Source organism: Schistocerca nitens, chromosome 4 (assembly GCF_023898315.1).
Source record: "Schistocerca nitens isolate TAMUIC-IGC-003100 chromosome 4, iqSchNite1.1, whole genome shotgun sequence".
Lineage (NCBI taxonomy): Eukaryota > Metazoa > Arthropoda > Insecta > Orthoptera > Acrididae > Schistocerca > Schistocerca nitens.
This window is the reverse complement of record NC_064617.1, coordinates 596,002,765-596,018,693: the sequence shown is the minus strand read 5'-3', so window position 1 is coordinate 596,018,693 and position 15,929 is coordinate 596,002,765. Positions and strand designations below refer to the sequence as shown.

The following is a 15,929-nucleotide window of genomic DNA, read 5'->3' as shown; positions in this document are numbered from 1 at the left end:
CATACATTTGAGAGTGTTGTGGTAGTATAACAGACAATTAAGGAAAATAACAAGAAACGTTTGAGTTACGCACGATAGAGCTCCATAAAACAGTCTGAAACATTTTACGTTAATGACTTGTGCTATCTGTTGTGCAGAATTGTTGTAGTGTCTGTCTGTACCAAGAAAGGAAGAGAGAAATGATCATAGAACATAAAAACAAATGCACAGCAGCTGGGTTTGATATGTGAAATTACACGCCATGCTGCACTAACTCCATGAACAGAAGAATACACCCTCTTCCACACATACAACATTTGTCAAACAAAACGAATTGCAGTACTTTACAAAGGAAGGACGAATTATCCCCAGGGAGTCATAAGTCAACCTTAAGGGGGTCATAAACCACTTAGTAGAACAACAGGTTAAAGTCATAAATCAACGAGCTGTCACAATTTAATCAAATTCCATAACAATTTGATATCAAAAGTGGCGCAAAAGGCCTTTGCCCCCTACTAGTGGCGCTAGTAACGGCAGTATGTTTGTGCACATCAGATTTGCTTTAAACACACGCTGTAACGACCGTTAGCATTAGTTACCTTGACGATTGGATGTGGTGAGTTGATGTTAGTCAAGAATGCCTTTGGAGTGTGATGAGGGCCTCCCGTCGGGTAGACCGCTCGCCTGGTGCAAGTCTTTCGATTTGACGCCACGTCGGCGACTTGCGCGTCGATGGGGATGAAATGATGATGGTTAGGACAACACAAAACCCAATCCCTGAGCGGAGAAAATCTCCGACCCAGCCGGGAATCGAACCCGGGCCCTTAGGATTGACAGTCTGTTCCGCTGACCACTCAGCTACCGGGGGCGGACAAGAATGCCGTTAAGGCGACAAGACATCATTATGAACATGTCACTGAGTTTGAATGGGGGCATGTAACAGGGCTGCGAGAAGCTGAATGTACCTTCTGTGATATTGCAGAAAGATTTGAGAGGAATGTAGCCATTGTAGGTGATTGCTAGCAGTGGTCGTCACGATAATGTAGGATGACAAGAAGACCAGGCTCCAGGTGGCCACATGGCACTACCAAGACGGAAGACAGTCGTATTCGACATATGGCTCTTGCACATCATACTGCATCAGCAGCAGAAATCTCAGCAGCAGCTGTCACAACAGTGACACAACGAACTTCTACAAATCGGTTACTTCAAAGACAGCTCCAAGATAGATGCCCTATAGCGTGCATTCCACTGACCCCGACCACCACCATCTGTGACTTCAGTGAAGTCAAGCAAGAACATATTGGAAGGCAGAGTGGAGGTGGTGTGTTTTCTGATGAAAGTTGGTTCTGCCTCGATCCCAATGATGGCCCTTAATTGCTCAGAAGAAGGCCAGTTGAGTGCTTGCAACTAACCAGTATGCATGCTAGACACACAAGACCTGCAGCTGGAATTATGGTTTCGGGTACAATTTCGTATAACAGCAGGAGCACTCTCCGGGTTATCCTATGCGCCCTGACTGCAAAATTGTACGTCCATCAGGTGATCCAAGCTGTTGTGCTGCCATTCATGAACAGCATTCCAGAGTGTGTTTTCCAACATGATACTGTCTGCCCACATATCTTCGTTTTAACCCAGCTCTAGGGAGAGTCATCATGTTTCCTTGGTCTGCTCGATCTCCAGGTCTGTCTCCAATCGAGCACATGTGGGACATTATCAGACGACAAATCCAGCATCATCCACGAACACCACTAACAGTACCTGTATTGGCCAACCACGTGCAACAGATATGGAACTCCATTCCACAAACTGACTTACAGCACCTGTACAACGTAATCCAAGCACATTTGCATGCTTTCATTCAACATTATAGGGTATACATAGGTTATTAATGTACCAACATTTCACATTTGCTACAGCTTATCTCGCACTTACATTAACCTGTAATCTTGCAGTGTTAATAACTCACATATATCACCTAGACAAAAGTATTCCCAAAATTTTGTCACTCCACATTAATTTTTTTGGGTGTTGCGACTTTTTTACATCAGTGTGTTTTTAGACTAGCTATACAATGTGTGGATGGTTAAGCCATTCTTCCTCTGTCATGCACCATCTTCTACCCTGAAACAGAAGAAGGTCTTCTGTCATTTTGTGGGAACTTTTGCAGGAAATATTTCACTGAAAGATATGTAAATATGATACATTTGTTGATCCAGTCTTTTGAGACAGTAAGTTCTTATCATGTTACATGTATACATGGCAACAGAAATAGAAACTATTGTCTTGGATGTCTTATATTGTTAGTTTCTGAGAACTCTCATTGAAAAACATTAACAAGCCGTTATCTCACAGCAAACCTTATCAGATTTTACTGTGGTGATAGCTATTACACTCTTTTAAGCGTTTCTGACATCCGCATAAGTAATAACAGAACAGTGTGCACGCACTTGGAGAGCACGCCCACACTGCGCGTTCCAGTGTGTACTTGGATGGGTGATGTGCCATGCCTGATTAACGCATCATAGCGGAACACTACTGCATAATTCACGCTAATGCTGGTGGCTCACTTAGGCTACAGCACTGGAGTTTCAGCTCTTTAAAGTTTGCAACCAAAGCATGCGGATATCTATGAAGAAAACTCAGGACTAAAGGAAGTATGTCACGCGATGGAGGTACGTTTCCTCCGTCGGAAAATCGTCGCATTCCAGGCGACTAAGAGGCCTAAAATAGCTCCCACAAACGTTATGGAGACTTCATTGGGATATTACAGTCCATTTGCAGAATAGACCAGTTGTACACTTAGAATGGCATTATTGTTGTTGTTGTGGTCTTCAGTCCTGAGACTGGTTTGATGCAGCTCTCCATGCTACTCTATCCTGTGCAAGCTTCTTCATCTCCCAGTACTTACTGCAACCTACATCCTTCTGAATCTGCTTAGTGCGTTCATCTCTTGGTCTCCCTCTACGATTTTTACCCTCCATGCTGCCCTCCAGTACTAAATTGGTGATCCCCTGATGCCTCAGAACATGTCCAACCAACCGGTCCCTTCTTCTTGTCAGGTTGTGCCACAAACTCCTCTTCTCCCCAATTCTACTCAATACGTCCTCATTAGTTATGTGATCTACCCATCTAATCTTCAGCATTCTTCTGTAACACCACATTTCGAAAGCTTCTATTCTCTTCTTGTCCAAACTATTTATCGTCCATGTTTCACTTCCATACATGGCTACACTCCATACAAATACCTTCAGAAACGACTTCCTGACACTTCAATCTATACTCGATGTTAACAAATTTCTCTTCTTCAGAAACACTTTTCTTGCCATTGCCAGTATGCATTTTATGTACTCTGTACTTCGACCATCATCAGTTATTTTGCTCCCCAAATAGCAAAACTCCTTTACTACTTTAAGTGTCTCATTTCCTAATCTAATTCCCTCAGCATCACCTGACTTAATTCGACTACATTCCATTATCCTCGTTTTGCTTTTGTTGATGTTCATTTTATATCCTTCTTTCAAGACACTGTCCATTCCGTTCAACTACTCTTCCAAGTCCTTTGATGTCTCTAACAGAATTACAACGTCATTGGCGAACCACAAAGTTTTTATTTCTTCTCCGTGGATTTTAATTCCTGCTCCGAATTTTTCTTTTGTTTCCTTTATTGCTTGCTCAATATACAGATTGATAAACACCGGAGAGAGGCTACAACCCTGTCTCACTCCCTTCCCAACCACTGCTTCCCTTTCATTCCCCTCGACTCTTATAACTGCCATCTGGTTTCTGTACAAATTGTAAATAGCCTTTCGCTCCTTGTATTTTACCCCTGCCACCTTTAGAATTTGAAAGAGAGTATTCCAGTCAACATTGTCAAAAGCTGTCTCTAAGTCTACAAATGCTAGAAACGTAGGTTGCCTTTCCTTAATCTTTCTTCTAAGATAAGTCGTAAGGTTAGTATTGCCTCACGTGTTCCAATATTTCTACGGAATCCAAACTGATCTTCCCCGAGGTCCGCTTCTACCAGTTTTTCCATTCGTCTGTAAAGAATTTGCATTAGTATTTTGCAGCTGTGACTTATTAAACTGATAGTTCGGTAATTTTCACATCTGTCATCTCCTGCTTGCTTTAGGATTGGAATTATTATATTCTTCTTGACGTCTGAGGGTATTTCGCCCATCTCATACATCTTGCTCACCAGATGGTAGAGTTTTGTCAGGACTGGCTCTCCCAAGGCTGTCAGTAGTTCTAATGGAATGTTGTCTACTCCCGGGGCCTTGTTTCGACTCAAGTCTTTCAGTGCTGTGTCAAATTCTTCACGCAGTATCGTATCTCCCATTTCATCTTCATCTACATTCTCTTCCATTTCCATAATATTGTCCTCAAGTACATCGCCCTTGTATAGACCCTCTATATACTCCTTCCATCTTTCTGCTTTCCCTTCTTTGCTTAGAACTGGGTTTCCATCTTAGCTCTTGATATTCATAGAAGTGGTTCTCTTTTCTCCAAAGGTCTCTTTAATTTTCCTGTAGGCAGTATCTATCTTACACCTAGTGAGATAAGTCTCTTCTCCTTTCACTTGTCCTCAAGCCATCCCTGCTTAGCAATTTTGCACTTCCTGTCGATCTCATTTTTGAAACGTTTGTATTCCTTTTTGCCTGCTTCATTTACTGCATTTTTATATTTTCTCCTTTCATCAATTAAATTCAATATTTCTTCTGTTACCCATTGATTTCTACTAGCACTCGTCTTTTTACTTACTTGATCCTCTGCTGCCTTCACTACTTCATTCCTCAGAGCTACCCATTCTTCTACTACTGTATTTCTTTCCCCCATTCCTGTCAGTTGTTCCATTACGCTCTCCCTGAAACTCTGTACAACCTCTGGTTCTTTCACTTTATCCAGGTCCCATCTCCTTAAATTCCCACCTTTTTGCAGTTTCTTCGGTTTTAATCTACAGTTCATAACCAATAGCTTGTTGCCAGAGTCTACATCTGCCCCTGGAAATGTCTTACAATTTAAAATCTGGTTCCTAACTCTCTGTCTTACCATTATATAACCTATCTGTTACCTTCTAGTATCTCCAGGATTCTTCCAGGTATACAACCTTCGTTTATGATTCTTGAACCAAGTGTTAGCTATGATTAAGTTATGCTCTGTGCAAAATTCTACAAGGCGGCTTCCTCTTTCATTTCTTCCCCCCAATCCATATTCACCTACTATGTTTCCTTCTCTCCCTTTTCCTACTGATGAATTCCAGTCACCCATGACTATTAAATTTTCGTCTCCCTTCACTACCTGAATAATTTCTTTTATCTCGTCATACATTTCATCAATTTCTTCATCATCTGCAGAGCTAGTTGGCATATAAACTTGTACTACTGTAGTAGGCATGGGCTTTGTGTCTATCTTGGCCACAATAATGCGTTCACTATGCTGTTTGTAGTAGCTTACCCGCACTCCTATTTTTTATTCATTACTATACCAACTCCTGCATTACCCATATTTGATTTTGTATTTATAATCCTGTATTCACCTGACCAAAAGTCTTGTTCCTCCTGCCACTGAACTTCACTAATTCCCACTATATCTAACTTTAACCTATCCATTTCCCTTTTTAAATTTTCTAACCTCTCCTGCCCGATTAAGGGATCTGACATTCCCCGCTCCGATCCGTACAACGCCAGTTTTTTTTCTCCTGATAACAACGTCCTCTTGAGTAGTCCTCGCCCGGAGATCCGAATGGGGGACTATTTTACTTTCGGAATATTTTACTCAAGACTACGCCATCATCATTTAACCATACAGTAAAGCTGCATGCCCTCGGGAAAAATTACGGCTGTAGTTTCCCCTTGCTTTCAGCCGTTCGCAGTACCAGCACGGCAAGGCCATTTTGGTTAATGTTACAAGGCCAGATCAGTCAATCATCCAGACTGTTGCCCCCGTAACTACTGAAAAGGCTGCTGCCCCTCTTCAGGAATCACACGTTTGTCTGGCCTCTCAACAGATACCCCTACATTGTGGTTGCACCTACGGTATGGCCATCTGTATCGCTGAGGCACGCAAGTCTCCCCACCAACATCAAGGTCGATGTTTCATGGGGGGATGGGGGGGGGGGGGAGGAGAATGGGATTGCGAGTAAAATTTGTGTAGTCTAAGAAATATGTCTGAAAGTGGAGGACAGGTGCCAGGCATCTGCCCACATTCTTAATTGCATGATGTATCATAGTGACAAACATTCTGCAAGCCCCAGCACATCGTGCAGATGAAAGCTGTTAGGTGCACTGGACCAGGAGGCCCAGGTCTCTTGGAAGGGGTGGTCGATTAGATAGCACTCTGCTGCCCATACTCAGGCCACTGCGGAGCTTGTAGTCGGCGCAAACCAGTGCAGTGAACAGTGGCTTTTGACTCACACTCGTTCAGTAGAGGAGATGTGTTTCACACTTGTGAAGATGAACAAGTGCTCGCAGCTCTTAAGGTAAGCACTTTAGAGCCCATGTTTACTGGACTTTTTTTGTATTGGCCCATTCTACCTCCTCCCAAAATATGGAAAACATGGAAAACAAAGTGCTTAAAGTAGAAGGTATTGTTTCACAGCACTGAGGATGAACAAGTGCTGAAATCTCTTAAGATATGCATATCTACTGGACTTTTTTGGCGTAAGGAACATGCACTCTAATATTTAAAACATAATTCTGAAATTTACTGTACAAGAGTTGATTTTGCTACATGGGGACAAACTCCAGAAACCAGTGCCTGAGAAGTTAAGGAGCAAAAAACATTGTATGGATATATCATCGGAAGTGCTTCCCAGGGGAAGTACAACCACTTGAAGGCACAGGTAAAACATCTTTGACACTGTAAGTTTCAGTCCTTGATAGCACACTTGAGAACACACTATGCATATAGGAAAACTGTCTGCCTTAGTGATCTTAGCTCCACACTCAAGATGGTATGCATAGTGTCTATATTACGTGGTTATAAAGGAAGTAAGTCCATAGGTAATAAGGCCTGAGAGAGGTGCGGTGAGGAGGGGAACAAGCTCCGCCTCCATGTACTGCAAGCACATAGTGCAGGCAACACAAATGTGTTTCTTAAACTTCCACAAAAGCAGCTATATGTAGGACACAGTTAATCGCCAGTTAAATACGTCGTCCTATCAAAATTGTAATCACTGTTTGTACTGACATATTAAATAGACATTAATAGTGATTAATGTTTTTTTTTCATCATCGCAGCACTTGACTACATCCATTATCATTTTACGACAAGTGCTCCTAATAACCGGATTCTTTTTCTGAACTGGAGTCAGATGCTGGCGATCGGCCAGCAACTGGATCATCACTTACTTTCGAAACAGTGAAAACACAGCTACTACACACTGACAGGAACAGCACAGCTAAGCGACCGTCATAGCAGGCAACAAAGTAGATGACATATGCAGTCCATGCCGCACAGTTGGCGACATGTACAAATCGCCACGTCACGCCACGAAATCTCCCGACTGCTGCCGATAGTTTTCAATTCAGGGCTAGTGGGCCCACATGCCAAGTTATAGTTCCCATACAGTAGTGACAGTTTGTTGTGGAAAATACTACTGCCAACCTGAGTATGGTAGTAAAACACTAGTACAGGCAGAACATTCCCACTTGCCTGGCAGGACCGTTGCTAAGCATTTTTCCGTCCTAGGTGAGAATTGAGAAGTGACACCCCATCTTTTTTACTACCGTCGGTTTCCCCGATATCCCCCCCCTCCCTTCGACCACCTCCCACAGCCAACGAAATGACAGTGCAAATATCCTTTTATAATTTTAATCATTAAAGTGAAGTGACCATACATCCTTATTTTCTAGGGGCAGTCGTCAATTTTCGTTCATTGTTCTCAATTCCTTTAAAACTTATTGAGGACAGCAAATGTCCTTAGTTTCCTATGTTCTGACCTCATTTTTGATATTTCCCAAAATAACTGAAATTGCAAGAACGTGCTGAACATCTTAAATTAGAACTCAACTGGATATACCAGTCCAACCAAATATGGCATCAATTACTTATTTTATTTAACTGCAAGAAAATTGACTAATGAATGTGTGCAACTATTTTCTGGTGCAAATCAATTTTTCCTTAAATGTAGAAATTTTGCTATACTGATGGGAGACATGACAAAGCATCAAACTAGGCCGTCTGGATAATCATGGGGTTATTTAGTTCTGTTTTAATTGAAACGTTTTTAGAATGAGGAATAAATATCGTTTTCAGCATCCAGTTTCGTCAAAGTAAGTAAAAATTTATTAAGAAGATGTTCCTTACGCTTTTGAAAACAGTTTGAGTTTGGTGTTTTACGTTTTCCTCTTGTTCATTTTTTCTCCCCGTTTACTCAATTTTTTCGCTGTTTGATTCGAATTTAATTTTTCCGCCCTTTGCCACTCCTAAAAATTTTGCTGTCCCATTCTTGCCTAATGGTAGAAATGGCCCTGTAGCCTTGTGTGTTCTCACGTATGCTCTGTCGTTCAAACCTACACTGTCAAAGATCTCTTATATCCACCTGCAAGTGGGTGTACCTCCCATGGAATGCATTTCCAGTCATATCTCCATATGGCCTCTTTTGCTCCTTATCCTCTCAGGGATCGTTTTCTACAGTTTGTCCCCAATTAGAAAAAGATGCTTCTTTGGTTATGTACTGCGTCGTTTTGTGTCGTGTCCCTGTAGTGCACTTGGACTCACCTTAAATCGCAACGGTCCCACAGGCGGCTTGGCGAATGGAATGTTGTAGAAGGCCAGCAAGTGGCGGCCACTGCTCGACACCTTGGCGGTCCCCCTGACACCACCCTGACGTGTCCGCACCACCGGCGCTCCGCCGCCCGTACACGACCTCAGCAGCAGCAGCAGCAGCAGCTGCTGCAGGAATAGCAGTGATATCACTGCAACCCTAGGTGCACGCCGCGCTGTAGCCATCATCAGTTTCGCTGGCAGCCGAGAACTGCCAAGCTTTTCACGCCTCCGGCAATGTTGCGTTACGTCCTTGAGATGGCACTGGACCTTGGACTACGCAAGGTACCGACAGATGGCTCTTCGGTCGGGTATCGTGATTCTACACGGCTATAGCCATTCTAGCAGGTTGTTATACAGTCGACACTCGCTACTTCGAACCTCAATAAATCGAGTTTCCCGATAAATTGAAATAGTTTTAAAATCTTCGATAGATCGAAGAAATCGGATGTGTGTGTTGCACACCTGATAAATAAAAACGACTGTCGTGACATGCCGCCCAGAAACGCACATTATAATTCGTAGTTAGCAGTTACCTTTCTCGCCATTTAATTCTTTGCTACACTCCTTTGTTTCCTCAACAATAAATAATATTTCAATACATAACTCAGTTGCAAAACTGGCTTCAAAGAACTGCAAGTGTTTCATTCAAGCAAAAAACAAGCTCTTTATTGAGGCCGAAGCAGAAAGATCGTTCAGTCTGGAACCGCGCGACCGCTAAGGTCGCAGGTTCGAATCCTGCCTCGGGCATGGATGTGTGTGATGTCCTTAGGTTACTTAGGTTTAAGTAGTTCTAAGTTCTAGGAGACTGATGACCTCCGATGTTAAGTCCGATAGTGCTCAGAGTCATTTGAACCAGAAAGATCGGATTGCAGACCTAGGAAGGTGAGATCATGGGTAAAGATACCATACATGTCAAACGTTGCGGGCTGTAATGCTTAAAGACAAGGCTAAGTCATTCCTTATCAATCTCGGTCTCTAATTATCGGCGCCCCACTAACCTAAAAAAAGCTATTACATCCTTATTTAGAAGTTTTGTGAGGAAATGTGTTTATGTCAGATTTGTTCGGCATGAAAAAATAGACTAGGAATCCTGTTTTTTCTTAATTCCACCTTAATAAGGTAAACTTTTGATAAATAAAACTCAATTGTTCAAACTTTTTCTGAGGTCCCTTGAACTTTGAAATGTCGAGAGTCGCCTGTATCTTCGAGTGGCACAGCAAATTTTGAAGCAGTTGCTGCCATTTGTTACTTCGTAACTGAGATCTTGTTACATTCATTCTTGCGACTTACTCGAGTTTTGTAGAAGGAAATATTTTCCCCTGTAGTTAAATGCTGCATGCATTTGTTTAACAGGAACTAGCTGTCGGATCCGGTAATATGTCACCGAAAGTAGCAGCAGCCGGTCCGACAGCAAAAGTAGCCAGTAAACAATGGACCAGTAATCTAAAGGCCTGGGGGTTCAAACCTGCACTAGTGCTACGACTTATTTTGGCAAAGATTTGTTAAAGTGAAAAATACCAAGTTGCACCATGGTATGGAGTATACTTTAAAATGGATAAACCAGTTAGTCCTATTTGGTATGGGTGCCATGTGCTTGAGAAATATTAAAATACGGGACGCACGAATATTTTGTTAGGAGTATCCTTTGTAGGTGCATCCTTTAATTGTTCTTGAAGAACGCTGCTTTACAAACCTGGAAACCTGTGTATTTTTCTGAAGGTTGCACTATCTCATCTCAGAATATCCGTCTCCATAGCAATGTCTAAATTTCATCCGCTAACTGGGCACTTCAGTTCTTATATAGGCATTGTCGTTTTCATGCAGTGACATCACGCTTCAAATCAGATGTATCACGGAAACTTCTACGACAAGCGGTACTCTCGCTACGAGAAGTTTTGTGGACCATTTTAATATGTGATGCACCTGTTGGCGAATTTGCGAAGCTCTTTTAACACTTCGCTACGAAATACATTTTGCACATAAGCGCAACGAAGTGCTGAAGTACCTTGAGCAAATTGCAATGCTTGCAGAGACATCTATCGGTGTGTACTGAACGACCAGGTAGCTGTCATAAACTTTTCGCTTCGCAGTTCACAATTACGAGAAAATCATTTCTGACACAAAGAGTGCAGATTTCAACAAGGATCTGCTGTGGGATTGTGTATACTGTTAGTACTTACACTGTACTCTGTAAAAATAGCCAGGAATGAGATTATCGTTTAGAATAGCACTGGACGGTTTACGGACATATTCATCATTTGCAACAGAAAATCGTTCCAATGAGGAAATGGGAGACCGCAATACTAGTTGAAGTAAAACTAGTTACATAACTAGCAACGTAAGAAAAGAGCAGCTTAGGTACAGTCTGGCAGCTAGTAAATACTGTTGAGTGGTTGATATAAATTTTTCGTCTTTACCTGCTGTTAATAAATAGTCACTAGTGTATTAAATATTTCCTATTGAAATGTCGCATGGAATTGTTGTACTCAGGATGAAAATAAGAAAAATTATGTTTAAAATAATAGATACAATGACAGAGCTAGTGTGATTAACTGCTAAAGAAGATGAATTGTGTAAACGAAATCAGCAAAGGGCATTACAGAAATATTTCATTGGTTCTTTTCTAATTTTTATTGCGAATTAATTTTAAAACATAAAAAGCAAATCAGAAAGTCAAGTGACAACAAAACACCTTGCACACAATATGGGTTTTGTTGGAAATGTCCGTCTGTCTGGGCTTGTGTGTTTCGTGAGCTTGAGTTTCACTGTAAATTTTTTATTTCTCAAAATAAAGTCGTGTGGAAAAAGTAAATGAAGTGTGCCATCTCCTGATAATTGCTAACTCTAAAGGTTTATGAAATTTCCCAATATTAAAGATTTAAAATAACATATTGCCAATTTCCTTGTAGATAAACATTCAGCTGCTCCAAGAAGGTTATTTGGTTGTTATTATTATTGTTTTTTGTTGGTGTCATTGCGAGATCTTCACCAATATCCAGCATCCAGCTCAAGGTGATAGATCAGTCATAAAAGATACTACCATATAGGCTAACTCCTTGCTTGGCAAGGCCACAAATGTGAAGTAGAATATGTGAAATACGCCTATAAAGAGTTACACAAACTGCAACAGAGTGAGTTTCCAAGATTTTCCAATATTCACTGAGACTATTAGTCAGTTGTGTTTCCATGTTGCTTTGCAATTACTTTCAGAATTTAAATGATGCTCATGTGCTTTGCACTTAATAATTTTTTGTACATTTTGCTTATATTTACATATACTTGCTTTTATGGGACACTATCTCAGAATAATCAGGTAACAGTATCCTATGTTTGTTTAGTTCTTGAGTGTACCAGTTGTTCATATGATGCTACTTTCGAGTAATATTAGCATGGAACTCTTTAGTGTCATCTACACATTGTTGTGTATTATATGTTTACTATTAGCGGGGAAAAATAGGAAAAAAATCGGAAGTTGTTTATTTATAAATGGTTTATCATATATTTATGTTAATCTCAGAAAGAAAATTGTTCTTGTCTCATCTTTCCATAGAATTGGAAAGAGTTTTCTCTTTTCACCCATAATGTTATATTCTCTGGTACTACTTTATCTATAACATAACATTCCAGACATTGTCAGTGTACATTGCTAACTACATTGTCAAGACATGTATGTGGCTAGTGGACTTTCTATTCATACAGTGCTCTGTCTTCATTACATGAGCATGTCTGCCTGTGGGGCACCCAGGTTTAATTCCTGATACCGTCAGGAACCTTGACAGGGGGACTGTAATGGGGGACATTTAGCTTCATAAGGCCAACTGAAGAGCTGCTTGACACACAAGCTACAATGTAGTGTCAAATTGAAATCACATTCATTACTGAAATAGTAGAAGGCCAACAAATTCAGAATATTTATGCTGTTTATATTTAGATATTTGCTATACAAAAGTATTTTTTTCTGTAAATACTAAGTCTTAACACCTGTTTATTGTGTCAGTTTATGAAAGAAGGGTAGCTCGTTTTGTACTATCATGAAATAGGGGAGATAGTGCCACAGACATGATATGTGAATTGGAATGGCAATCATTAAAACAAAGGTGTTTTTCGTTGCGACAGGATCTTCTCATGAAATTTCAATTGCCAGTTTTCTGCTCCAATTGCGAAAACATTCTGTGGGCACACACCTACATAGAGAGAAATTATCATCACAATAAAATAAGAGAAATCAGGGCTCACAAGGAAAAATTTAAGTGCTCGTTTTTCCCGTGTGCCGTTCGAGAGTGGAAAGGTAAAGAGACAGCTTAAAGGTTGTTCATTAAATCCTCTGCTAAGCACTTTACTGTAAATAGCAGTGTAATCACCTAGATGTAGATCACATACCAGTTTTTTGTGTGTCTACCATACACACCATCTCTTGAAATGTAAATGTAGGTTATTTTTTGTGCAGGTTGACATGCTACTATGTGTGCTGGTTATACCACATAAAATAGCAATCACCAAAAGCAAGCAGATATATTTAAAAATTTTCACCCATTGTTCACTGCTGCACAAAATATTACAGTTCTATCCTTCAGCCCACTAACAGTGTTCATGAAGTTTACCTCTAGATTAGATTAGATTAGATTAATACTTGTTCCATAGATCATGAATACGACACTTTGTAATGATATGGAACGTGTCAGGTTAATAAAAGATGTATGTACAAGATATTACATTACACAAAATATTGCATGACACTAATGTTTAAGTTGGTTTTTTTCCCCCTCTATTTATATCTAAAAATTCGGCCAATGAGTAGAAGGAGTTGTCATCTAGAAATTCTTTTAATTTATTTTTAAATGTTGGTTGGCTATCTGTCAGGCTTTTGATGCTGTTTGGTAGGTGACCAAAGACTTTTGTGGCAGCATAATTTACCCCTTTCTGTGCCAAAGTTAGATTTAACCCTGCATAGTGAAGATCATCCTTTCTCCTGGTGTTATAGCTATGCACACTGCTATTACTTTTGAACTGGGTTGGATTATTAACAACAAATTTCATAAGTGAATATATATACTGTGAGGATCCCTAGATCCTTAAATAGATGTCTGCAGGATGACCGTGGGTGGGCACCAGCAATTATTCTGATTACACGCTTTTGAGCAATGAATACTTTTCTACTCAACGATGAATTACCCCAGAATATGATGCCTTACGAAAGCAGTGAATGAAAGTAGGCATAGTAAGCTAATTTACTGAGATTCTTATCACTAAAATTGATTGTACATTGATATGGATAAGAAGAATGACATCATCACTATACAAAGGTACTTGGAATGATAAGGCTCTAAAATTTCCATTTATTTTTCACTGGTTAAAAAGTTTCAGACCCATTAATCAGTAAGTATGGTTGGTTACTATACCAGATGTATGTTACGTGTTATTGCGTGTCAGTTACATAGCTCTTAGAAACTGAAACCAATACAGCCCTTAAAAATAAGATCTATGTCGTTTGGGCACTTCTGTGTACAAGACCTGACATTCAATTCTGTACATGCATGGTGAGCAAGCCTATTAGACATTTAGTGGACAATTGTGGACACACAAATAAAATGGAAACCTCTCAGAAGAATTAAAGTGTACTAATATATCTACAAGGTTGTAGATCTCATTTCTTACTACTATTGGATGTGATAAATGTAAAGCAGTTCTTTTCAATTCACAGTCAATGGGACATATAATAACATTTACACAATTGATGTAGAGGTGCCAGTAAATTATGATCTGCTCAAATATTTCAGGCTTTCGTAAAAGGATAAGGGTGGTTAAAAATACAGATATCAACTAACTTTGAAAGTTCATTCCTGGAAATCATGAGTAAGTGTTTAAACAGCTTTGGAAAAGCCAGTTGACAATCGTTGTTCTGAATTGTAGTAAGGAAAACAAAGGATTGACTTCAGTTTATTGGGAGAATTTTAGGAAAGTGTGGTCCATCTGTAAAGGACACTGCACGAAGGATACTAGTACAACCCATTCTTGAATAATGGTCGAGTGTCTGGGATCCACACCAAGTCAGATTAAAGGAAGACATCAAAGGCTTGTGGAATAGGTATGTAGATGTACTTCTGATAGAGTTGTGAAAGAAATCACTACAAAAAGATTTCTAAACTAAAGAAGAACTGACTGCCTTGTAAAGAGTAGTAGACAGCACTTACTTAAATTTTCCAAGTAAATGCACATGTCTGTGCGGTGATATCTTTTATTTTCTTGTTTTCCCCCCTGAATCTTTGTTTCCCTGTGCCATCAGAAATTAAAGTTGTATTTTTGGCATTAGATTAAGTCCAAGACCTTTTTTCCGAAAGGATAAAAAATGATTTAATAAGACGAACCAGGTGAGAGATTTGTTGTTTGTGAAGACTTTACTGTTGATTTTCTGTAAGAAAGTACTGATTGAGGACACCTTGGAGTTTCGGTACCCTCTTTTGGGTTGTTTGGCTCAGTGGAATTCCCTAGAAGAATTAAAGGACATAGTTCAACGGTCACTGACAATTAGTTTTTAGGCCCAAATTCTTTCAATGATTTACACATAAAAGTGATAGTCAGTGGTTTATCTAACCTTGATGGTGAAAAATGTTTTAGGAAGGCTCTGGTAGAATGTAAATACTTTGGATTAAAGGAGACCATACACTGAAAAGCTGAAGCATTGAGTTGTTGGTAGCCCCACACAGTAGAAAGAAAACTTGCTAGCTTTTGGAGTAATCCTTTTTTAAGCTAGAGTAAAGAACTCGGACACACCTATGCCCCTATATGGTGCCAGCAGGACAAACATTGCCAGTGCTGCATTTCAGCAGCTGCAGTAGGTTACAGTGAAGGTTGTGTCGGATGGGGTGGGTAGAGAGGGAAAGAGGCTAGAGGTAGTGGAAAGGGATTAGGAGTGGGTAGGCAATGGCTCTGAGGGAGCCAGCTGGTTTGCCAGCTAGGAATGCGGGAGGGACTGGTGGCAGATATAAGGGCTAGGCTTGTATAGATGGTGGAGAGTGGTGCATGCTGAATGTGACATAGGGGCATGAATAGCGAGGGGATGAGAGGGCAAAGTAAGAGAAAACTGTTGGGTGGAGGGTGTGAGGGCGGCTGGTTTCTAGAGGCTGAGACCAGGATGATTACAGGAATGAAGGATATGTTGTGAAGGGAACTCTCTTCTGTGT

General features: G+C 40.4%; 1 protein-coding gene across 1 annotated transcript in view; it reads right to left on the bottom strand.

Moving 5' to 3' along the window:
* The window catches only part of LOC126251986 (fatty acyl-CoA hydrolase precursor, medium chain-like), a 94,371-nt gene extending 85,433 nt beyond the window's left edge, over positions 1 to 8,938 (bottom strand). Inside the window, exon 1 of the mRNA XM_049952761.1 lies at positions 8,701 to 8,938. Coding sequence (XP_049808718.1) covers positions 8,701 to 8,934 — 234 coding nt within the window. The 5' untranslated portion in view covers positions 8,935 to 8,938. The remainder of the gene's footprint in view (positions 1 to 8,700) is intronic.
* Between the last annotated feature and the right edge of the window lie 6,991 nt (positions 8,939 to 15,929).